General features: G+C 45.7%; 2 protein-coding genes across 4 annotated transcripts; one reads left to right on the forward strand and one right to left on the reverse strand.

Moving 5' to 3' along the window:
* The first annotated feature begins 1,797 nt into the window (after window positions 1-1,797).
* Window positions 1,798-4,306, forward strand: HDHD3 (haloacid dehalogenase like hydrolase domain containing 3). The gene is made up of 2 exons (XM_016126297.2): window positions 1,798-1,943; window positions 3,233-4,306. The coding sequence occupies exon 2, from the start codon at window positions 3,387-3,389 to the stop codon at window positions 4,140-4,142; it is 756 nt and encodes a 251-aa protein (XP_015981783.1). The 5' UTR covers window positions 1,798-1,943; window positions 3,233-3,386; the 3' UTR covers window positions 4,143-4,306.
* Window positions 4,307-5,960: 1,654 nt separating this feature from the next.
* Window positions 5,961-24,200, reverse strand: BSPRY (B-box and SPRY domain containing). Of its 3 annotated transcripts, none has more exons than XM_016126294.2 (6): window positions 23,930-24,200; window positions 20,512-20,610; window positions 14,214-14,444; window positions 13,023-13,048; window positions 8,538-8,662; window positions 5,961-7,277 (listed from the first exon to the last, which is right to left on the reverse strand). In XM_016126294.2, exons 1-6 carry the CDS (start codon window positions 24,140-24,142, stop codon window positions 6,751-6,753), a joined length of 1,221 nt encoding a protein of 406 aa, XP_015981780.1. In that variant the 5' UTR covers window positions 24,143-24,200; the 3' UTR covers window positions 5,961-6,750. The 3 variants fall into 3 exon arrangements, with proteins under 3 accessions (XP_015981780.1, XP_015981781.1, XP_015981782.1); XM_016126295.2 differs by having other exon boundaries at window positions 13,023-13,045; window positions 23,930-24,187; XM_016126296.2 differs by having other exon boundaries at window positions 7,115-7,277; window positions 8,618-8,662; window positions 23,930-24,187.
* Window positions 24,201-25,345: the final 1,145 nt, after the last annotated feature.

The raw sequence follows: 25,345 nt of genomic DNA on the forward strand, positions 1-25,345 counted from the left end.
TGCAATGGGTGCCCTGAGTTGAAATACTTATGTAATCAGATGAAACCCTAATGGCTCAGTAGACTCAATTATTTCAACAGAAAAGAATCATCTTCTATTTCTCAAAGAGTTTTTCCATGTGCTTTTGTTTGATCCTGAAGTAAACATGCTCTATTAATATAAGGAGAAACTGAGGGTTCCATAGGCAAAGTTAACGAACTTGGAAATTTAATTTTTAAGTGAAACTGGACTTCAACAGGAAGTTATTTTGTCCAATCCCCCTAGTTTGCATACTGTGAGACGGAGGGTCAGAGAGGAAAAGGATTTAATGGAGGGCTCACAGAGGGTCAGACGGCAGAGCTGGGAGTAGAACCTAAGGGGCTGGGTTTTAGGTGACTGAAAAGTGGACAATCTCAGACATGGTTGGATTCTGTGAAATGCAGATGGATCTCTGGCCTCCCAATCACACTTCCCACTCTTGCTTCTAGAAATCATGCTTGCGACACATAACGATGTTTACTAGGAAGTCTCTGGAATCAGGCTCTCCTTTGAGGCCCAAGGTCTGTGACTCTGCACTTTGTATTCCCTCCCAGGCCTGAGTCCAGTGAAGGCAAGGCAGTTCTAAATGAAGTGAACAGACCAGCCCTGGAATACAGAAGGAAGTTTTGTTAAAAAAAAAAAAGGGGGGGGGGGCTGGGGGGATTATATGCATGTTTATGTGCTCCAGAAAAACGTCTGATCACGTAATAACCAAAACTGCCACTGCAATTTCCCTTGGGTTGTGAGCAGGGAGGCCTCCTTCTTCCTCCCCACCCCCAAGGCCACTGCCCTTGCTCAGTAAGCAGGTTAGGCCCCCAGCACCTTTGCACTTGCTCCTTGTCCCTTAATCTTCACCTGGCTGCCATTCAGATCTTTGCTCCTCCCCTAACCACCTCATCCAAAGAGGCTCCCTGTCACTGTTCATGAAACCATTGTTTGATTGCCTCCATAGCGCTCATCGCTATCTGAAATCTTGTTAATTTCCTTGATTTGTGTCTGCTCCTCCAATGTTCCATGAAGGTAGAAAGTCTTTTTGTTTCCCACTGTATCCTCAGCGAAGCACAGCGTCAAACACAGCAGAAGACAGATGCTCAGTGAATACTTAATGAATAAGATTGGGCTTTTGGTTTTTACTTCGTACACTTTGTATTTTTAAATACTTTTGAGATGAGCATGAATACTTTTTGACTTTTATCAAAAACAAACAAACAATCAAACAAACCAGCTAAGTTGTACTGCGGAGGACTCTAGCCTCAGCAAATTGTCTTGCGTTAGACAAGTTTCCAACTGAAAGCACTTCCCTCCTGGTGCTGACTGAAGACTCTCACCAGAGAGGGGCATTGCCTTGCCCAAGCCCACACAGCACTCAGGAAGCCAAGCCGGGACCCAAATCCCCCTCTTCCCAAGTCATCTTGGGCCCCTCCCAGGAGTGTCCGGACCCAAGGGAGGAGAAGGGGCTTGCAAGAGGGAAAGGGGGAGCGGAGAGAGGGCAGAAAGGAGATTAAGGCGGGAGACGGAGAGGACAGGGTACGCAGGGAGACGGAAAGGGTGCAAGGTGACCGTGAGAGGCGAGGCGAGGGGCGGAAGGGCGCGGGATGGGGAACTGAGAGGGTGTCTCACGACAAGGCGGAGAACGGACCAAGGAGCGCGGTGAGAACTGGTGACAGAGGGCGCCGGAGACGGGTAGGGGTGGGGAGGAGCGAGGTCAAGGTGCGGAGGCTGCGGGAGGAGGGCGCGGAGGGCAGCAGAGAGGAGCGGCGTAGGGGGCGGAGCCGGCGGGAGGCGGGACGGAGCAGCGAGGGGCCTAGCGAGGGGCCTAGCGACGGGCGGATTTTGGCTCCGTGGGACCGTGGGACATCAGCTTTTGTCTCTTGAGCTGGCGAGCGGCTGCAGATTCCTTCTCGATCGGCTTCCCTGCGAGGCAGGTGGGTCCTAGGCCCCGGGGTTGGGCTGAGCGGTCAGAGTGCGCTAGAGCTGAGAAGGGGTACCCAGGATTGCGGCCGCAGCTGCGACCAGTGTCCCTAAGACTCTCCCGCCCCAGGTCACGCTGTAGAGGTTTCTCTCTAATGGCAGGCTTACGTGGACTTCGCCGCCACCAAGCCCTGAAGGTAGGGAAGAAGGGGGAGCCGTTCAGGCCTGTAGCCTAGAGTCCCCAGCTCCGGCTTCCAAAAATGGAAATACGTTAGGTCGGGATCCAGAGCCTTTTGTCCCAGTCTTAGCTGTACCAGTGGCTGGCTCCCTGCGTGACTTTGAGCGAGTTCTGCCCCTCACTGGGCTTCTTCCATCTCTCCACCTACAAAGTGAGAGGGTCTTTGGGTGGGTCCCTCTAAGTTCTAGACAGATTTAAATTCATTTTCTTGACCAACTTCTCCTAAGACACACCCCCAGATTCACCAGCCACTTCCCTCCCTGTGCAAGCACGCGGCTGCACTCTGATCTCGGGCCCCCAGGGGTTTTTACTGGAAGCCTGAATCAACTCTGGGGTGAAAAGCTGCATCCAGCCTCTGGTAAGCAGGCTGAGGAATTTGATTTCTGTGCATGAGTCACTAATCCTTTCACCGAGTTTAGAAGTTTGGGTTCTAGTCCTGGCTTTGACCATAGGCGAGTTTCTGTCTTTGCCGTCGCTAACAATGGGAATAGCAATTGTGATTGTTTCCTTACCTTGTCCTACAAAGCCCTGCCTGAGCCGGTCCCTGTCTACCCAAAGCCCCAGACTCCTCGCCCTGCCACAGGGCCTTTACACTTGCTGCTCCCAATGCCAGGAACACTTAACCATCTCCTTTTCCCTTATAGCCATTCTTCAGATCCCCACTGAAACTTCCCTTGCCTAGGAAGTTCCCGGAGGAAGACTAGATCCAGTCCCTGGATTTAGAACCTCATGGTTCATGCTGTCTTCATTACCCATGTTTGTGTAGTTCTTTGTCTAATGTCTGTATCCCTTATTATTTAATGCCTGCAAATGCCATGAGGGCTGGAAACCTGTACTGTCCCCAGCATCTAGCACCTAAGAGGTGCTCAGAAATTTGTTGTGACATGAACAGATGATCTCATTTAGTTCAACAACCTTGTGAGATTGGGTCAGTGTGTCCCTCTTATACATGAGGAGACAGGGCTTCAAAGAGTGACACTCCTAGGGTTGCCAGGGCCAGAATTTGAACCCAGTCTATATGACTCTAAAGCCTGAACTTCCACTTCACCTGCCATCTCATTCCAGGATCTTCTGCTGTGAAGACATTACCCAAGTCCCAGCAAATTTGACCCACGGGTCCTGGAAAGAGAAGAGGGGTGCTCTTCTCCAGGTCGGTTTCCCCTTGGCCCTTGGGACCTTAGGTGGAGCTGGAGTAGACTTGGCCCCCTCCTACAGACCCATGGCACACCGGCTACAGATGCGACTGCTGACGTGGGACGTGAAGGACACACTGCTCAGAGTCCGCCGCCCCATTGGAGAGGAATATGCCTCCAAGGCCCAGGCCCACGGGCTGGAGGTGGAGGCTGCGGCCCTGGAACAAGCCTTCAGACAGGCGTACAGGGCTCAGAGCCACAGCTTCCCCAACTATGGCCTGAGCCGCGGCCTCACCTCCCGCCAGTGGTGGCTGGATGTGGTCCTACAGACTTTCCACCTGGCGGGTGTCCGGGATGCCCAGGCTGTGGCCCCTATCGCTGACCAGCTGTACAAGGACTTCAGCAGCCCCTCCACCTGGCAGGTGTTGGAAGGGGCTGAGGCCACCCTGAAGGGGTGCCGAAAGCGAGGGTTAAGACTGGCAGTGGTCTCCAACTTTGATCGGCGACTAGAGGACATCCTGGTGGGTCTTGGCCTACGAGAACACTTCGACTTTGTGCTGACCTCCGAGGCTACTGGCTGGCCCAAGCCAGACCCCCGCATTTTCCATGAGGCCTTACGGCTTGCTCATGTGGAACCGGCAGTGGCAGCCCATATTGGGGACAGTTACCAATGTGATTACAGGGGGGCACGGGCTGTAGGCATGCACAGCTTCCTGGTGATTGGTCCAGGGCCTTTAGACTCTGAAGTCAAGGATTCTGTACCCCAAGAACATATACTCCCCTCACTGCCCCATCTCCTGCCTGCCCTTGACCGCCTGGAGGGCTCACCCCCGGGCCTATGAGTCTGGTGAGGGAAGTGGCTGGACCCAGCAAACAGTAGAGACAGGGAGCCCTTTCCTTCCCAAGACCTGGCCTTTGCCTCCTCCCTGCAGTCTTTATACAACGCATTCTGACTATAAAGCGGTGAGTGTGGGGCTTTCAGCCCTGCCCCACTGGCCAGCTGCTGGTCTCTGAGATGGTTCATTCATCACACCTGTGTCCCTTTTCTACCACGAGTCCCCCTCACCTCCAGCAAGATTCACTAAGGGCACAATTAGCTTCAAAACCAGGTACTTTCGAACTTTGTTTTAGCAGCCGGGCCCTTTTGTTGTGCGAGATCTTATGTGGAACCTCAATATGCGAAACAGGAAAAAAAAGAGAAACTGGTAGGGTTGAAGCAGAGGTCCTGAAGCCCCTCCACACCCCCAAAACCTGAGGTCAGAGGAACATAGTTTGAAAATCAGGGCGATAAGCTGTACTGTAGCGATGTGTCGTCCTCTAGGACCACACAGACTACACAGATTTTAGACAAGGAACACCATAATTACAATCATGAGAAGAAACTACCGATTTATGCCTGCCATGTGTTAGGTACTCTGCTAGTCCTTTATTTGCATATAAAATCCTCAAAGCTATCTAGTGGGTATGGGTAATGTGACCTCCACTTTATGTCAGACAGATTCAGAGGGGAAGTAGCCTGCCTGAGGTCGCAGCTAGTACCTAAGGGAGCCGGGATTCCAACTTAGGCATGTCTGACTCTAAAGCCCATGGGCTTGACCAGTAGTTTGCAAGTAGAAAGGGATCCACGTCACATGAGACATAGTGCAGTGGAGATCCTGGGAGAAAAGGTGAGATGTCCTACAGGATGTCAGTTTTGAAGGACACCCCCAGTCATAAGTGGGACAAGAAAACACAGAATGGGGACCGGAGCCCCAGGTGGCAGTATTGGGAATATGGGGGGGAAAAATCACTGGAGATTGAAGAAGTAGGTTGGGTTTTTTAAATTCCGTGTCTCTTCCTGCCTCTCCCCTTTATACACACACGTCTCTCTCTTTGGCATTTACATCTGTGCACTACCCAGGGCCAAGCACAGGAGCTACCATAGGTGAAAAGCACACAGACACATACACAGTGTATGTTCTGGTGCCAACAGCCAGAGAGGCCTCTGGAATGGACCTTGAACTGGGGCTGCTATTCAGATGGGCAGAAGGATAAGAAGTTCCTCCCTAGCAGGAGGCCTGTGAACTGTGGACTGAGGGCTGCTGTGGGGAGTTGGGCTGGCGGTTTGAGGAGCATGGCATAGCGGCCTTTGAGTGCTGTGTGGAAGAATTTGGCTTGGGCCCCAGTTTTTTGCCCAGGCGAAAGTGAGGAAGGTCTTCTCAGACACCTTCCTAGTGTCAGGCGGTGAGGACGGGGGCGCGAGCTGTGGTCTCAGTACTGCAAAGGCCTCAGCAGTCGTTGCAAACAAAAAAGTTGCCAGTAGGTTTGTGAACTAGATTTATCTTCCCATTGTTCCAAGTGAGTGACTGAGCAAACTTAAGAGTGGGGAGGGCTCTGGCCCCCATCTTTGAGCCCAAGAGCCTGAAGTTATAGGTAAGATTGCCTTTGAACTGTGTTCCCTGAAGAAACAAAAAGGTGAGGACCACTATTCTAATGTGACCTCCTTGGAGAACAGGAAAACACTGGCCTGGGGCCCGAGTGGAGCAGGGCACAGAACCATCTCCAAGCTCTCTGCTGTGTATGCAGGTGAGGAAGACATCGATTTCCCAGCAAACATACCTCTAGATCTGAGCTGCCACTTGGGGGATTTACCCAATTACCAACAAAAAACATGGAAGAAATTTTTCAGTCTTTTAAAACCTTTAATAAGGTACACGTTCCCTAAGGCCGGCTCTCTTACTCCCTTAGCTCTTTCTGGCCTAAAGGCCCTCAGGTCTCTACATTATGTCAGAAGGGGCCATCAGGTGGGGTACTCATCAGCTGCAGGTGGTGGGAGGCTAGAGGGACGGGAGTTCACCCCAGTCACCATGGTGGAATCCTCTGTTTTCTGAGAGGCCAGACAGGCCTGAGGGAGGACACAGCTCCCCAGGCCAGAGTCCTCTGACTAGGAACAGCCTGGGAGGAGTTCTAAATCCCTTCCAAGTTGTCCTTGTATGCTAGAAAAATATTATTTTCTCTATGTGCCATGTCATGAAAAGGACTGAGAAGCACTGAATTGAGAGGATGAAAGGGTTTCCGACACAGGCTGTTCTACCAGAGAACCACTTCTATGTGCTCGAAGCTGGGGCAGATGCCTGAAGAGTCAACAGGCCCCCAGAAGAGTCAACCAATCACCCGTCCACCCACCTACCCACTCACCACCAAACATTTACTGCACACTCACCAGGCACCATGCTGGATGCCAGAGATAAAGTGGTGAACAAGACACCCTCAGAGGGTGGATTTGGGAGACTAAGGCCAGGAGGTAGCAAGCTCCCCACAGATATCCAGCACTTAACAGTTGTACCAGATCTGAAACGGATCCCTACCCCTCCTTAAGCTGCCCAGTGGGCATAGGCAACATTCGGCAAAAGGACGCTGGGTAGAAATGTGGTCTAAAAGGGTAGTAGAGAGGTAGATCTGGGACAAAGGTCAGTGTACGATGGAAATGGTCTGGTCAGCCACAGCGAAGACCGGGAAGAGGGGCCCAGGGAAGGACGCGTGGTGGGTGTGGAGCACCATGCCTGAGGCTGGCTCGTAGAACAGCAGCTCCTGGGCCTGCAAGTCCAGCAGCACGCCCAGCTGGGCTGGGCAACGCAGCAGCCCCAGGGGCTCGTGCTGGCCATTGTGTGAGAAACAAAACTCCTGGTCGTAGCGGGAGAAGACCCAGGAGAAGATGTTGTGGCCCAGACGAGAGTCACTGCCAGAACCCTTGCGGGGCAGCTGGCCTAAGGCCACGCCCACCTTATAGGCACAACTGTTCTGCACGTTCACCATCCAGACGTGCATCCCAGCCAGGAAGGAGGTGGTGGCCAGGGCATTGGGCCAGTGGTCAAAGCGCTCTGGGCCATCTGCACAGGACTTGGACTTCTTAGCATTGAAGGTCAGGGTCCTTCGGTCATCTGACAATTGCAGGAAGGGACTGACAGTCTTCTCGTCAATACGCACATCCTCCGTGCCTGCCAGAAAGAATTCTCAGAGTTGCCCAAGGCCCACCCTCAGCCCTACATTGGTCCCGCCAGTTAGCAAAGGGCTTCTTTACCATTTACTGGCAGTGTGACCTCAGACAAGCCATTTACTCTCTCTGAGCCTCAGTTTCCTCACCTGTAAAATGAGGATCAAAGTAGGTCTTCCCACAGGGTGGACATGAGGATCAAATGAGATGATACATGGAAAGTGCATAGCAATAATATGTGCTCAATAAATTGTGGCTGTGACAACAGTAGTTATTGTTATCTAAGACACTCGTCTGTAAACTCTGATAGAAATAAGGCCCAGAGAAGAGAAGCAAGTTGCCCAAGGTCACAACAAGCTGATGGCAGGGGCAAAATTAAGACTCAGCATTTTGTTCCTACATCTAGCACCTAGCAGTAATCATACTGCATTCCAGTTGTGCAAATTTGTGGCTTCCAGATCAGACTTGTCCTAGGGACATGGCCCCTGGAAGCTCGGAAGCATCAGATATGCAGTTTCCAACAACTAAATGGAACTGCTGGTAAATCAGGCACTGATACCAGATTCTAGAGAAGACAAGCTCTAGCTTGTACTAACATTTTAAGGATAACAGGGGCTGGGGAAAGGGAGGATTAAAATTGAGGGGGAAAAAAATAGATCTATTAATTAACCTAACTTTTCTGTGAATTTTGCAAAAACCAAAACTGGGAGTATGGAAGCTTCCATCCAGCTTGGGGGAAGCCTGCTTTGAGAACCCCCACATTAAGTGGGAATTCATGGAGGCGGGAGACCACGTGACATTCACCTCTGTGGCCCCGGCATGCAGCACAAGGCCAGGCCCACAGTCAGCCTGAGTCACTGTTTGTTAAGGGAGGTGAATTCAGGCAGCTTAATTCTCATTCCAGATGCCCTCCTGTTGGCCATCTATTTTATCTTCTTAAACAGAAACTAGTTTTCCAAGAAATAATACTGAACTGTCCCAGCAGGGCAGGACATAAGGAGGTCATTATGTACAGGAACAAGATTTATCTTAGACCCAGCCACAGAGTGGAGTGGTCTGGAAACAAGAAGGACCTGGCCCAGGTGCTCCAGGCCTGTCCAGAACCTTGGCTCCACTGACAAGCCTGCATCCAGCATCACTGGTTGTTTAAGCTACCATCCCACATGCACTGATCCCCAGTGTTGACCCCATTGCAAATCACAGACAGACAGACAGGCAGAAGCCCAGCTGCTTCCACTGGTGCTGGGCTCTTGCAGCTGCTAACCTGAGAGGGACCCGAAAACTGCTGTCGCCCAGAGTTGGGTCACCAGTGGGCTCCGGGCACACTTCTCATTAAAGTTTAACCTTTTTGACTCTTGTGGATCCAAAATGCCCTCTGCTTCCTCGGTCCTTACACAGAAAAAAAAAAAAAAAAAAGAAAAGAAAAAAAGATTAAATAAGGTTCTGGAAGTGTATCTGGATCAATACACAGTGACAGGAGAGAGACAGAAGGAAAATCCCTTTCCCAAAATTGCTCCCAGGCCTCACACAGGAGCCCTCTAAAGGGGTCTGGAGCCAAAAGGGAAGGTGGACATTCCTCCCACCTTATCCCACCCCAAGGAGCCTCAATTCCAGTAAGGCAAACAATTTACAGGCAAGTAAACATCTGGTGCATGAGGACATGGAGTTGGTGTGCTCCGTCGGGGAAACAACCCGCCAGTGTCTCCAGTAAGTGAGCAGCAGAGCTGGGACTAGGACCTGGGCGCCTTGGACCTCTGCGGCAGTCTTTCTACTTCACTATGCTGCCCAGAGAAAATCTCGCCTCCCCCCAAAACCTGCTGCAGCAGTTATGTTACCCTCGGTTTAATCAAAAGGTACAGCCAGTTTCTCTGATCTTAAAATGCAAACGCCCATTGGAAGGGACTATCAGTTATCTCCCCAACTATAAATTATTCACAGCACTTTGCTCCCAATAATCACCTCTCCTCAGCTCACAGTGGACCCTGGGATTTGGCTGCAGAGAGAATCTGGGAACAAGGAGAGCTGCCATTTATTAAGCAGCCAGGCTCTGAGCTTGCTATTTTCTGTGCAGAATCTCACAGCGTCTTTGCTATAACCTGGGAGATAATTGTTAGCCATTTGACAGGAGAGAACAGAGATTTCTAGAAGGCACTCAGCTAAAAAGGGGAGCTGGATTCAAGTCCTGCCTCCATAAAAAAAAAAAAAAAAGAACAAAGCTAGGCTAGAGTCCAGACTCCATTCAACATAATTCTTCCCTTGACCTGAAATGAAATCTCAAAGGGTTGTAGAGCAAAGTGAGGTTTCAACACAGAGCTTTGCAGACCTCTGAACTGGGATCCAACTAAGAGCTTCCAACCACCTCTGATTGGAAAGATGGCCTTGAGATCAGGCAGCAGTTCTGAGAATACGCACTCTCTTCCCCAAACCTCATGGCTCTTCCCATTAATAAGGGAGCAGGGAGAAAGGTGAGGCACGTCTCCTCATGGGTGCCAGCTCTTTGCGAGACTATCTTTTACTCTGCTGGCTTGGGAGGAACAAAGTGAGCAGAGCCCTAGAAAAGCCGAGAGTGGGCTCTAGTAACAAAGGCTCTTTGTGGACAACAGCGGATCTGCTGCCACCTTCCCAAAGCACCGAGGCTGGGTCTGGAGGAGCCCCAGCTCTCAGGTGGGGAGGAATGAGGAGCCAATATCAGCAGGGCTAAGCTGTCATCCCAGGGCAAATATGAGGCCAATTTTAGACACTCGAATCTAGAGAACCAGCTGATCCAGGTACTTCATGGTACAGAAGAGAAAACTCATGACTCCAAAGGAGTGGGAGTGAACTGGGGTTCAAACACAGCAGGGCACTGGCTGGAATCAGAATGCCTGGTCTGTGCAGCAGGTCCTCTTGCCATAACAGGCCAGAGCTGAGCCCAGATGGGGACATGGAAACAAAATCGGAGCCAGCAAAGGCATTTCTCAGACAAGCGAGTTCCCAGCTAGAACGCGCTTGACAACGCTTTTGAACACGGTACTTTGAGAGCACATACCCTCAACCTAAAGGCACAAAGAACTACAAACAAATCTTGACCTCTACTAATAGGTTTGTCAATAGTAGTACGAGTTTGGCAATTCTCCAACAACTATGTGTGTACTGTAAGAGTAAACAAATGAATCACTCTATCGCTGTTTTCGAGAGCTGGGTTTTCACTGTGAAAGAATAAAGATATAAACAGAGAAAGAGAAGGGAAAGGAAAAATGCTGTGGTGTTCCACTGAAATTAGAAGTTGTGATACAGACTCACGAATAAAAGGACCAGACCACACACAAACTTCCCAGCTCTGTCTGCTGTCTACTGAAAAGGCCTGGAAGCAATGACACATCAGTTGCAATGCACAGCTAATGCCCAGATCTCGGTTTCTATATATTATTATATATTACTCCCTACTAAAAAGAACCAAGATCCCCTGGAGAAATAGCGGAATCCAGGTCTGAGGCAGAAAAAGAACAATTTGATTCTGGGACATATTGTTGTTCCAGAATGCAAGAAAATGCTCTAAGAATGATGGGGACTTGTCAAAGGATACTAGGACAGTTTGAAGATCAAAATTAATAATAGTATAACAGATTATAATGCACTGAGTAAACTAAGAACCCATGAGTTTATATTGATCCTAAATAAGTGAATGAACAAGCAAGCAAATAAATAAATGAATAATTCAGGAAGAAATTTAGCATTAATCGATGCTAAAACTATTAGATGAAAGTTTGAAGGTAAATAGACTATTTACACACAAAAAAAAAATCTCCTCAAATTGCTTAGTAATTACAAAATGGAAGATATAATTTTATAACGAAGAATAAACCTGGTAGGCACCACTTTAGTTATCAAAATTAGTATACCTGATAATGGGACAAAGTGACATCATGTGCCCCTGATTTAATAGACTGAGGACACATCGCTTATGATATATTCTTGCCAAAAGTGTATACCATGAACCTAATCAGATGAACTCAAATTGAGGAATATTTTATAAAACGATAGTCCTAGACCCATTAGAAATGTAAAACAAAGAAAAAGAAAACACAGAAATAAAAAAAAGAAGAAGAAGAAAAAGGCTAAGAAACAATTCCACCAGAATAAAAGACTAGATAGAACCGGCAAAAAGAAAAAAGAAAAAAACGCCAAACACTGTTAAGAACTTTTTGGACATAATTGGCGACACTTGACTATGGGTCGTATATTGGATCATAGTATTATATCAATGTTAAACTACTGGACTTTGTAATTATACTATGGTTACGTAGGAGAATGTCTTTGTTCTTAGGACAGAAATGCTGAAATATTTAAGGATAAAAGGTGATGCTGTCTGCAACTTACTCTCAGGTCAAAAAAAAATAAGTTTTTAATATACACACTTGATAAATAGATAATTTAAAAAGGAGTGGGAAAGAGCAAATCTGGCAAAATGTTAACAATTAGTATTTCTAGGTGAAGCTCATTATACTATTTTTTCAACTTTCCCATAAGTTTGAAATATTTCAAAACAAACAAACAAAAAAATTGAAGATCAAAGTTGTTTTCAAAAGTCACATCAGCCTGATATTGAAGACAGACTGTGTTAGAGGAAGATGGTGAAGATAAAGGAGAAAGAGAAGACTAACAGAACTGTGGAAAGGTTATAGGATGCAAAAAGTAGGAACAAGCCAAAACACATTAAAAGGAGTAAATGAATGTGGGTGCATCTACACCGTGGAATACTTTGCAGGCTTTCCAAGAAGTGAGGTAAGTCTACGTGTACTGACATGGAAAGATTCCAAGAAAGCCTGATAAGGTAAAGTAACGAATAGAAAGTATAAAATGATCCCATCAGTGTTTAAACAACATTTTTTTATTATTATTTTAAAGAGCAGGGGGAACCCAACCTGCATATTCTCCTATGACTATATATAGGAAAGTCCAAAATACACCTATCTGTTCAAATTGATCACCTCTAGGGAATGGGATTGGAAAGGGGTAATTCATTTTAAATTTTAATAGTTTTACATTGGTGGAATATTTTTTACCACTCATACACATGTATTGCTATTGAGACTTAAACACAAAAACAGATAAGAAGAATGGGCTGTGCTTTCTAAGAATAGACCTGAAATCTTGCATGGAAGATTATAAATTTAATTCTTTGCCTGGCAAATTACATCTTCATGGCTACTTTCTCAGGCTCTTGGCTCTCAGCCTTTTGGGACCCAAGTAGGACCTGGTGAAATTCTTTTATTATTGAATAATTAAAAATGCACATTTTGAATGGTAATGAAGATTTGTTTCAAAGATTCTTTCATCAAAGAAAGGGGAGTGAGGTAGAGAAGACAGTATCATGACGGGTGTCAAGTGCGGGTCCCAGTCCGAGCTCTGAAGCTTAAGCAAGTCCCTTCCCCTCTTCAAGCCTCAGCATTCTCATCTGTAGATGGGGGTGTAAAACCCTCCAACAGGGTGACTGTACAGTTTTTAATAGGATAATGTTAGAAAGCCCCTGGCAGGCCCCTGAATAGTAAGTGTTTATTTCACTGCCTTTCTACACGGGTCTAAAGCAGTTCTCCAAGCAAGGGCCAGGAAGACCCCTGTCCATCGAGCCTGGTGCCAGAGAAGTCACTCAGCTGCATGTCCTCGGCTTTCTCCCAGGAGCAACAGGGCCTGAATGCAATGAACTAGGTAGAGGCCTAAGAGCCATGGTTTCTGTGACTGCCCAAGCAAATTACTGAGCCATACTCACCTCTCAAAAATCTCTTGCTCCTTCTGCTGTGAGAAAAGAAAACAGAGTTAGGCTTGGCACCAGAACCCTAGCAGGCAGTCAAGACACAAATATATGCCACTGGCGTGGAGGGCTCCACGTGAACAGAGACCCCAAAATAAAAAAAAAAATTTACTTCTTTAAGACATAGCACAAAGCTTGTATGGTTCTTCACATACCTCCCCCATCCTGCACACTCATAATGAATCACTGTCCCTTTTCCCCAGGGAGTCCTGAGTTTCCCTCAACTACACTTCAGGACAATCACATATTTACCCAACATTTCACGCCCCCATCAAGACTGTCAGCAACTAGATGGCTGGGACTCTTTTTGAATCTTCTATTGTGACTGTCCCAGTGTTTGGGACAGAATGTGCTCTGTACGTGGAAGCTGTGTGACTGAATGAATGCACAATCTAGGACAGTCATGGAAACTGTCCTACTTGAATTGCAGTGGGACAGTTCAGTTGTTCTGCATTCTCATTTCTCTGCTTGGCATATTTATTCAGACATCACGCTGTCCCTTAAAACTGCAGGTATCTGCAAATCTACATAAAATACTTTGAAAGGATGTGCAACAAAATATTAATCACTGTAATTTCCAGGTGGTAGGATTAAAGGTGAGCTCTATATCTTCATATGGCACCCTTGTCAGCTCTCCCAAGTGCAGAGTTCTCTCTGTGTGCTTCAAAACTCTCACCGCCTCCCCTCTTCCTTTAACATAGCTGCAACTCTTATCTTTCAGGTATCAGCTTCTAAGTCACTTCATCCAGGAAGCCTTCCCTGACCACCACCCACTCCCTCAAGACTGGCTTGTGGGGTCCCCAGCTCCTAGGAATGTTATATACCACAGCACATATCCCTCTATACACTATAAATTTATGTATTTGTCTCCTCTATAAGGCTGTAAGTCACCGACAGCTGTATCCTGTAACTCCATTCCACAGCACAATGCTTACCATATAGTAAGTACTCAGTAAATATTTGCTCACTATTAAAAGAATAATTATTGGGTGCAGAAAAAAAAATCTGCATAATTTTATTCCCCTGCCTCATCCCCTGCTCCAAATTATTATTATCTATCCACCTCCTATCAGTAAACATACTCAACGTTTTCAGATTTTTTTGGAAAGACTGGCCAACTGGTCATGCCCTTGCCCTTGCCTGACTTACAATCAGCTGGAGGTCATCCACATGGGTGAGCACGTCCACCAGGCTGGTGCGGATGGCGTCGAGCTTCTGGAGTGCTTCGGCCCAGTGCGCTCGTTGCGTCAGGATACTCTGGTGGGCCCGCTCCTCTTCGCCATGCACGCGCTCCAGCAACCGCTGCTCCTCGGTCTCACACAGACCCCTCACCAGACCCAGCCGCTGGATGACCAGTTCCCGCGCGGCGCTGGCGGTGCTCTAACAAGGGATCAGACAAGGAGTCGGGTCCTGGCAAAGCCCCACGCAAAGTCAGGAGGCTTTGGGCTCGGCCGGAAGGAGAGCTGAGGTCTGCCATGGGTCCTGTAACAGGAGTAATGGTGCCTAAGCCATCCCAGCCAGCCCTAAGAGTTCATGAATATGGTTCAGGGTAAAGAAATGTGAGATCCAGACATCCAGGCCATACCTCGTGGAAGCAGGATCACAGAATCAAAGAGCTAGAGATCCACTGGAATCACCGGCTTATTTCACAGATGCGAAGGAACCAAAGTCAGAGATCACAGAATTGCAGAGCAGGAGCACCTACAAAGTCATCCCCATCAACAGGATCTGTACTCACAGTGGTCCAGTTAATATTTTTGACCAAGTCTGAGGGGAAAAACCTCATTATTTCTTAATCTGTCCAACCCAACTGCTTCCATGGTAGAATTTTTTTCTACAACACAGGAGGCCTGAAATCAGTTCTCAGCCAGTGACGTTAATAGGTGTCCCCTAGCAACTAGCACAGTGTTTGGCACACAGTAGGCACTTAAATATCTACTGAATAACTGTTGGGAAAATTTTTTCTGACTTAGTCAAAAATCTCTTGGTAGCACTCACATGCCAAGCTAGTGATAGAGCTGGGACCAGAACCCAGTTCCCTTGACGCTCAGTCCAACACTATTTCCTTACACCAATGCCATCAGGTAACCAATCCTCCCCGAAGGTGTCTGTTGTATGAAGCACCTACACTGTTGCCGGACAAGTGAGAACAGTCTCCTTCACCCAGAAAATCAGAGATGGCCAGCAGCTTCCCTGTGCCTTGCCCTTGAAGACCCGCTTTGCTCGGTGCGGGGGAAATTATCCCTGATGAATGGGAGAAACTGTGACCCGCAATTTCCCCAATGGGGAAGAGAGAGTGCGAAGTAGATGGCCATGTGAACCCAGGAGTTCAGACCCCAACTTCAGTGCTCTCTTGAGGCAATATGACAGAGTGCTTAGAAAATTAGGCTTTAGAGACAATGTCAAGGTTTTACTCTTGCTGCTTCACTTACTGTGGAACTTTAAGCATGTTACTTATCTTCCCTGTGCCTCAGTTTTCTAATCTGTCAACTGAGGGCAATAATAGTACCTACCTCATAAGGCTACTATGATGGATTAAATGAGTTAATATGTATATAGTAAATAGAACAGAGCCAGCACATGACTATTGAATAACATCAGCTACGGCTCTCCTCTCTGTACTTCCTTAATGCCTTACCCACGGTGGTGGGTCTCTGCAGCCATGTTTGTACTGTGTGATCAGGATCAAGAACTGACCTTGATCCAAGAGGCATCGGATACTCCGTGACTAGAAGATGTCAGTTTTAACACACTTCTTGATTCATTCCCAGAAATAAATAGAAAAGAAAAAAAAAGTTCCCTTTCCGAAGATATGACAGAATAAACTGAAAATCCTCCTAGAACAAAAACATAGAAATGCTAGAAAAAGAGCCCAAAACTTGAAAGTGAAGCTGCTTTGGTGGCTAAATAAAGAAAATCCCCTGGGGTTCAAAAGTAGAAAGGAAACTGAAAACCAGTATAATCAAGAACTGAGTTCATTAGCTATTAGAGAAATGCAAATCAAAACCACAATGAGATACTATCTCACACCTGTTAGAATGGCTATCATCAACAATACAAGTAATAACAAGTGTTGGAGAGGTTGTTGGGAAAGAAGGAACCCTCACACACTGCTGGTGGGAATGTAAATAGGTACAGCCACTATGTAAAACAGTATGGAGGTTCCACAAAAAAATTAAGAAGAGAATTCCCATATGACCCAGCAATCCCTCTTCTGGGCACTTACCTGAAAAACTTGAAAACATTTATTTGTAAAGATTTTTGTACCCCTGTGTTCACAGTGGCCAAGACATGGAAACAACCAAAGTGTCCTTCAATAGATGATTGGATAAAGATGTGAGATACACACACACACACACACACACACACACACACACACACACCACATCATATATATAATGGAATATTACTCAGCCATAGGAAAAGATGAAATATTACCATTTGCAACAACATGGATGGATCTTCAGAATATCAAACTAAGCGAAATAAGTCAGAAAGAAAAATGAAGAACCATATGATTTCACTCAAATGTGGGATATAAAACTGAATGCAACAAACAAACAAAACAAATAAAAACTCATAGACACAAACAACAGTTTAGTGGTTACCAGAGGGAAAGTGGGGAGTGAGTGAGGTAGAAACGAATAAAGGGGATCAAATAATATGTTGACAGAAGGAGATTCGACTTTGAGTGGTAAACATACAATGCAATATACGGATGATGTATTATTGAATTATACACTTGAAATCTATATAATTTTATTAACCAATGGCACCCCAACAAATTTAATTAAAAATAAAAAAGAGCTGAGGATTCAATTGTCCAGGATAGAGCCTATGATTTACTTTAAAATTGTATACTCATCTAAACCATCATACAGAAAAGAGAGCAATAAAATGTCTCTAATCAAAAATGGAATATTTCCTATATATAGAAAGGATTTATTGAAAGATGTACTTTAACTAAAATATTGGGCAACAATATGTAAGACCAGAAGGGTCGCTGGATTAAAACATTTTTATGGTATTTGTATTATTCTAGTTGACTGATTTTAGACATTGTTAAGTATTTGTGTTAAAATTTTTAAGGATACCAAAAAAAGGCCTTAAATAGACTAAATATCTTTCAGACTAGGAAAGAAGAGGGAGGTGGTGTTGATTAACCCAAAAGAAGGCAGGAAATAAAGAAAAAAAAGCATAGAAAAAGTATACTATATAGAAAACATAATTGAATGACAGTTATAAATCCAAGTATATTAGCAATCACAATAGTGATAAATTGATTTAACACCCTAGTTAAAAAAAAACAGCAACTATCAGATTGAATTTTTTAAAAAGAAAGCAAAATCCAGTTATAAGACACAACCAAAACATGAGATCATATAGAAGTTGAAAGTAAAAGGAAAGAAAATGATACACCAGGAAAATATTGTTGATATAGTAATAAATAAAGGATGAAATAGACTTTAAGGCAAAAAGAATTCCTGGGCATAAAAGGCCACTCTAAAGTGATAAACGAAATGGTTTACCAAGAATAGGTAACAAACCTAAATTACACAAATAGCATAAAAATATAAAAAGGATAACTGACAGAATTATTCTTTAAGGAAAGAATTATTAAGGAAAAACAGACAAGTCCACAGCATGATATGAAAATGTAAATGTCCTTTGCTGGTAGTCAACAAATCTGACAGATAAAAAATTAGTAAGTATAGAAAAGATTCGGGCCAATTAATAAGCTTAATTAATAGACATATATAGAACCCTACACATTTTCTCAAGTGTATGTGAAACATTCACCCAAATTGAAACATTCACCAAATTGAATATGGCATGGAGCAAGCCTCAACAAATTCCGAACAATTCACATCATACAGACTACAACGTAGTTAAGTTAGAAATCAGTAAAACATAATAATAATAATAATCCTAATAATAAGATTTTTAAAAGTAAACTGACACACATATAGAGTAATTTCTCTGCAATTCACTGTATGTGAATGTACAATTATCTCAAAGTCATCTATGGATATTTAACTGTTCACACTCTTACATTTGGATATTTAAAAGCCTATTTCTGATAACTCGTAGTAAAAGAGCAAATTATAATGAAAATTTAGAAATATGTATAACTGAATGAATATGAAAAAAAGACATCAAATTTATATGATGTACCTATATCAACACCTAGAAGAAAATATATGGTTTAAATGCTCACCTTGAGAAATAAGAAGCAAGGACTAAAGTAACAGACTGGTTCAACTCAGGAAGATGAACCACAACAGATATGTAAAAACGAAAACTAAAAGAAAAATTTATAAAGAGGAAATAATTTTTTAAAGGCAAAAAAGAAAGGATTAAAATACTAAAAGCTGATTCTTTGATAAGACTAACATGGTAGACAAACCTGTGACAACTTTGATCAAGATTAAGAACAACATTATGCCATTAAATTTAAAAACAGACAAAATAGATCATTTTTCCAGAAAGGATTTACTAAAACCAAAAAAGAAAAAGAAAAAGAAAGAACAGGAATAATCCTATAGTTGTGGAAAATAAATCAGTAGTTAAAAATCTACCAAAAGAAATACCATCAAGTCCAGATAGTGTTACAGAGGAAGTTACCAAACAAGTGATAAATTGATTTAACATCCTAGTCAAAAAAACAGCACAGATAATTCCTATCTTATACAAACTCCACCAGTGAAAATAGAGTTCTGTTTCTCAGTTCATTGAATAAGGCTTACATAACCTCGATACCAAAATCCGATAAGGACTATAAAATGAAATTCATAGGCTAATCCTACTCTTGAGCATAGATGCAAAAATTCTTTTTTAAAATGCTAAATGAAGATATCAATCCAAACCCAGAAATTCTGTGTAACAATAATATAAGGGGAAGGAGGAGGGGTGGCGTAGCTATAAAAGTGTAGCCCAAAGGATCCTTGTGATGAAACTGTTCTGTATATTGATTGTGGTGGAAGTCACATGAATCTATACATGTGATAAAATTGCATAGAATACACACACACACACACACACACACACACAAATGAATGCATGTAAAACTGGTGAAATCTGAATAATGTGTCCTATCAATGTCAGTTTCCTGGTTATGACATTATGCCATAGTCAGGCAAGATGGTACCATTATACGTGAATCTGCAATTATCTCAAAATTAAAAGTTAAAAAAATACATTTTGATCAAGTCTGGTCAGTTTCCCCCAGAAATTCAAGGATGGTTTGGCATTAGAAACTCTACTAAAACATTACCATATTCGCAGATTGACAGAGTACAAAATATATCTATAAACTGACAAACAGCATCATTAAGAAACTACAGAAAAGGTAACATATAATGGAAAATAGGAGCAATCGGAAAAGAACTTCCACGAGCTCTACCCATCACCTACCTATCTACCTGCACCTGTGCTCTGACTCTCTGTGGATAAACTGTCCGTGCTTTTCCACTTGTTTGCTAGATCCTACCTTCTTTGCTGTACCAAATTTTCCCCTTTCTCTTACGTCATTAATTTCCCCCTTTCTCCTGGACAATTCCCATCAGCATACACACATAGAGTAATTTCTACCACCATCTAATAAACAAAACAAACAAACAAAGCTCCCCTCAATCCCACAGCCCCTCTACTACTATCCTATTTCTCAGCTCCCTTCTACAGCAAAGCTCCCCAGGAGTTGTCTGTGTCAACCACCCCAAACTGCTCTTCTATTTTCTCTTAAACCCACTCCAATCCACCACTCTACAAAACTCCTCTTGTCAGGATCTCCAATGTTGTGTGTGTTACTAAATCCAAAGGTCCATTCTCAGGTACTATGGGGGAAGGAAAGAGGGAATGTGCAGAAGAAAATTCATAGCTCCTGCCCCTGAAAGGCGTACTTGAGGAATGTAGCCATGGCAATGAGTCAACTGAATAAAGGATCAGCAGTGGAATGTAGCAGAAGGAGCACTGGCCTTGGAGTCACAAGATCCAGGTCATAAAATTGACTCTGGCAGGAAACTGTGGGACCTTGCAGAAGTCAATTAACCTTTATGGGTTTCCACATCTGTAAACAGGGATGTTACTGCCACCTACTGCATAAGACTGTCATAAAGAATACTCAATGTACAAGTCCCTAGGTTATTTCATAATTCTCAGGCTGAGCACAAAATAATTACATAATAGAAGAATGCTGCCCTTCTTGATCCCTTACCCCCCACGAAGTTATCTTCTAGCAGAGTCTTTGCACCCAGTGTTTTACTATGCCCAGAGTAAAACGAAGGCTCAGAGAAATAGGAAATCATCCCTCCGGGGTATCCAGCTTTGTTAGCAGCACAATGAGTCTGTGAGGCTGAGAAGAAACCCTAGACTGGTTCAAGCCCCTAAGGCTGGGGTCTTATCCTAGGAGGGGGTCCAGAGTAGAGAAGAATGGGAAAGAATTACATACCACTACTCCCTGGTTCTTCCCTGGCAGGACCTCGGTCACATACTTGGTGATGCTGGCACTCTGTAACTGCAGTTTCTCACACTGGTCCACAATCTTGTTCTGCAACACAAATGACACCCATGGTGTCTTGATCCATTCACTCTATTCCATTGAGTTTTCCCTTTTACCCCACCTCTGCCATCCACACCCTCTGTCGTATGCCAGACCTCATCATTATTGAAAACTATACCACCTCCAAAATCTTCATTTCAATGATCCCCACACCCTGTCTACCACTTCCTACCCTTCTGGACCACTCACTCTAGAATTTCCATTCCAACAATTCTTCGGTTCAGTTGGAGCTACCAATACATTAGTCTTAACCACTTTTCGCCAACCGTCATTCTCTTTTGTGGCCTCGTTTCCATCTTTCTCCTGAAATCCGGTGGCCTATCATTATAATCATTTTCCTGCAAGTACTCTCAGTCCTTCTTCATACCCACTTCTCTGACCCACCATACCTGCACCTGAGCAGACGAGCATGGCTTCTCAAGCTTCTCTTCCTCAAATATTCTCCCCATTAAATGACACCATCAATCATTAACCTCATTACTCAGAAAAAAGAAAAAAAAAAAACCAGCAGAATCTCTTCTCTCCTCTGGGCACTTCTGCTCACCTCCACTCCTGCTGTTCTACCATAATCTACCAGATCACCATTATCTCTCACAATGACCACTGTTAGAGCCTCCTAACTGGGCTTCCATTCTTGAACCCCACAGCTAGACACTGCCACCTTTGTAAGAAAATCAGATCAGGTCACTCACTGTCCCTGCTCAAAACTTTCCAATGACTTTGCAAAACACCCACAGTGAGATGAGATCAAGCTTTTTACCTTAGCCAACAAGGCCCTACCTCATGCGACTCTGTACCTCTGCTTTTACCACTCTCCACACTGGCCTTCTTTCTGTCCCATAAACACACCAAATTTATCCAACCTCAGTGCCCTTGCACCTGCTGTTTCTTCCCTATACCTCTTCTTCCATATACCTCTGTCTCGCTCCTCCCATCCATTCACATGTCACTTATTCAGAAACATTCCCTGACCACCCCACATCCCATTCCCTTAATTTTGCCTATTTTTCTCCCTGGGGCCGTCACTCTCTGACTGTATATTATGTGTTTGTTTACCCTTTTTTTTGCCCTCTTCCCTCCACCACTGGAACATAGGCACCATGACTTTGACTTACTCTCCTTGTTCCACTACCTAAAAGAGAGTTCCTACACATAGAAGGCCCTGAATAAATATTTGTTGAATAAATGAAACTCACTTCCTTGACACAAGAAGTTCAGCAGTTTACAGCTGCCAAAGCTGTAAGTATCGCCCATGAGAGCAGGGGAGAGTTTTAGAAATGAAGAAGCTGAGGCCCACAGGGAACTGACTTGCCCGAGGAGATATGGCCAGGTCCCTGCTTTTTCACTCCATTTCTCCTTATAACAACCAGAGCCTTTCTAAGCAGCAGCCCCTCCACGATCTCTCCTAAGAGCATTGCCCTAGTTTCGTCTGCCAGAAGGCAACTCAGCTACCTCTTCTAGGAAGACCTTGTAAATCCTTACCTCCTTCCACCCCCCACCCCCACACCGCCCCAATCAGGAATTAGACTGACACCTCACCAGTCCGAAATACAAAGTCATAGAATTGAGCTGATTGGGAAGAAGCTGAGTTCCTTCAACACGGGACTGAAGGAACTGAGACTAGCTTCTGAAAAGCTACAGGGGCAGAAATCCAGAAGGTAAGTGAGAAGTTGTTTGAAAGGCTGCTGTTTTTTGTCCAGTTCAGAAACAATCTTGCCCTGGGGTGAAATTTCTTTGCTGGCTGAAGGGATAGGGAAAGGGGCACAAAAAAAAGTCACGATCTAATCAAAATTGGAGGGAGAAAGGACAAGACGAACCTCCCTCCAGGCAAAGCACTGAATATGCTTAGTAGGGTCCAGGGAAGGCTCCCCAGGTAGAGTGCATTCCAACACAAGCACCAGGCCCGCCACCCTGCCCCAGGCTTCACCTCTTCCACCATTCGAATTCAGCCCCAAAGGGCAACTTTTTAAAGGTTTTCATTAAACTCTCACTCCCATTAGCTTCACTTCCTCCCTCCAACCACTGAAGCAAAGTGGTAGTGGTTTCCTCTGGCCTAGTCAATGACTGCCCTGGTCCAGCCTCTGAACAGTGGGAACCTTGAAGGAGTTACTGCCCTGTTCTGGGCCTCCACTTTCTCATCTGTAAAATGTGGATAGGACTACCACTTCAAAGGCTTGGTCTGGATGAAATGAAATGATGATATTTAAGTGCTTTGGAACTTGTAAAGTTTCTATGCATTATGCAAGTTTATTAAACCACATTATCCAAGTTTCTTTCCATTCGCTACTGTGGATAATGGAGACAAGTAAGACCAACCAGGAGCTTACAGGTGTCATTGAATACCTGAATCCCTCCTGGTCCCAGCACCCTGTCAGATGTGTTTGATACAGTCTAGACGGTAGGCAAGTCCCCAGCTAGAGTCCTCAGCCTCACAGCTGGGCAAACTCCAGGGAGAAGTTGGGAAAATTAACTTTTAATCATACTGCAAGGAAATCCCCAGGGGCCACAGGTAGGGTAGGAGGAAGAAGGAAGCCCCAAGGTGACTTCGACTCTCCAATCTCAGCAGCTCAGGGCAGGGGTGTTGATAGAAAGGTGACCAGCCTGGAGCCAAGTGGAGGGTGGAGACGGGGAGAAACCCTAGGGTTCCAGGAGGAACCTCCTGATATCCTCCTCCGCTCCCCCATTTACTTGGGTGACACCAGCTTCAAGTACATACAGTCAAGGCCAATCCTGAAAAGGAAAAGAAATCGCCTCACCAGGAAACCTGAAGGGCGGGTGAGGAGAGGGGTTTTGAACAGATGGGCTGAGGAGTGAGGAGGGGCTGGATTTTTAACCAGAGGTCAGCTTCCCCCCGGGTGGAAGTTGGGGCAACTGGAACAGCAGAGCCCTTTATTGCCCAAGCCCAGGCCCAGCTCCCAACCGGTTCAACAGAGCAACGGAGAAACGGCAGCTGAATCCACCAGTATGTGATCTCACAATCTTATTTCTATCGTATAACTCTATTAAATGCGTGCAATTTGTTGCCACCAAACTACAGATGAGGACACTGAGATTCAGGGAGTTGCTAGACTCAGGAGAAGGACAGACAGAGGCGGGATCCAAATTCAGGTCTGCCCGACCCCGGCCGCCACACCCTTAACCGCCTCGTTCTACCGTCAGTACCACTGCGGAGGCAGGGCTCCTGGCCCCGCCGCGCGGTCAGCCTGGCCCCAGGCTCTCGGGGCCCCGCCGGGTCTCGCCCAGCACGCCTGCCTCCGGCGCGCCCTCCCTCCGGAACCCCCGCCTTGTGGCGCCCACGCCCGCTCACCCGCAGCTCTTCTGCGCGCTCTTGCGCCGGGCGGATGCGGTGTCCCTGGCAGCGGCCGCCCGGCTCCGCGCAGGCGGCGCACACCGGCCGTCGCTCGGAGCAGCAGAACCACCTCAGAGCCTGGCCATGCTCGGGACAGAGCGGTTCCGACTCGGACCCCGACCCAGGTTCTGGTCTCGGACCCAGACCCTGCCCCACGCTCTCCGCTGACATGGCCGAGCGCCCGCCGGGCGCCGCGCGCTCCACCTGTCGCAGGTGGCTGCTGGGCGGGGCCTCGATGACCCCGCCCCGGGGCCCCGACGGGCGTCCCCGCGCGCGGTCACCGCGCTTCCTCCCCACCGCTCACCGCCCCGTGGGTGGGCGCCGCGAATCCGCGTCGGGACACTGGCCCAGATCCCGCCCTCTTCGGCAGTTATTTTTATTTTTTTAATTATTATTTTTTTTTGCTGAAACACCAGATATTAATGTAACGTTGAAAACTTAGTTGAGCACTTGTAAGTACCAGACTTTTGCTAAGCGCTTTGTAAGAGTTCTATCAGGTAATACAACGGCTTTCTTTGAGAGGCAGCTTTAGACAAGTGCTAGCTTGAAGGTAGGTTCTGTTATCAAACTATCTGGGCTCCAGTCCCGTATAGCTGCCCATTGGCTGAATACTCTCCAGGGCCTCAGCTGTAAAAGGAGGATAAGGAAGGTACCTACCTCACAGATTTGTGCTGAGGATTAAATGAGTTAAAACACTTAAAACAGTATCTGGAGCACGGACAGGGCTGCAATTAAGCGTCTGCTGATAGTACAAGGGAAGTACTATGATTTCCATTTTTATAGAGTTTAAGTAACTTGCCAGGGGTCACATTAATAATTGATAGCAATGAGATTGGAAACCAGGCAGTTTGACATATGGTTAATATGATTGATAATTTTAATCGCGTATTAAAGCCTAATGAGGAACTTCTATGTTAGGCCGATTTCCCCCAAAGAATTTACATTCAAATTTTAATTTGAAAAAATTCTGAACTAGAACTGAAAAAAAATTAATGCATGTTTATTGAAGAAATTAGACTATGCAAATAAGTACCAGGATGAAAAACCCATCCCCAGGGGGGGGAAAAACCCAACAGCACTGCTAATATGTATGTGACCTGTCTTGAAGCTTTTTTTCTTAGGATCTGATTAATCAGTCTAAGCCCAAATTGAACCCTCTGCTGGGGCTCCAGCCCAGTCTTTCTGGGCACACAAGAAGAGCACTGCTCCCCAACCCCCAAATTATATTTTAGGAGGTCTTGGCAGAGGGCTGAGGAGAGAACTCAGCCAAAGCAAGAAGGAGCCAGGCCTTCGACTTCAAAGAGTATCCTGAGTTCATAAGAACTGGGCACTTGTGAGAGCAAAATCAGAAAGAGAAACATCACTGCATCCTGC

The sequence above is a fragment of the Rousettus aegyptiacus genome, unplaced genomic scaffold (assembly GCF_014176215.1).
Source record: "Rousettus aegyptiacus isolate mRouAeg1 unplaced genomic scaffold, mRouAeg1.p scaffold_m13_p_3, whole genome shotgun sequence".
Classification (NCBI taxonomy): domain Eukaryota; kingdom Metazoa; phylum Chordata; class Mammalia; order Chiroptera; family Pteropodidae; genus Rousettus; species Rousettus aegyptiacus.

Bases quoted from the DNA above. Each gene is read 5' to 3' on its own strand.
- HDHD3 (XM_016126297.2), top strand. From the start codon at position 3,387: ATGGCACACCGGCTACAGATGCGACTGCTGACGTGGGACGTGAAGGAC.
- BSPRY (XM_016126294.2), bottom strand. From the start codon at position 24,142: ATGTCAGCGGAGAGCGTGGGGCAGGGTCTGGGTCCGAGACCAGAACCT. The intron at 20,611-23,929 runs GTGAGCGGGCGT...TTTGTGTTGCAG, and splicing joins AGCGCGCAGAAGAGCTGCGG to AACAAGATTGTGGACCAGTG. The intron at 14,445-20,511 runs GTATGTAATTCT...ATCCCTTGTTAG, and splicing joins GGAAGAACCAGGGAGTAGTG to AGCACCGCCAGCGCCGCGCG.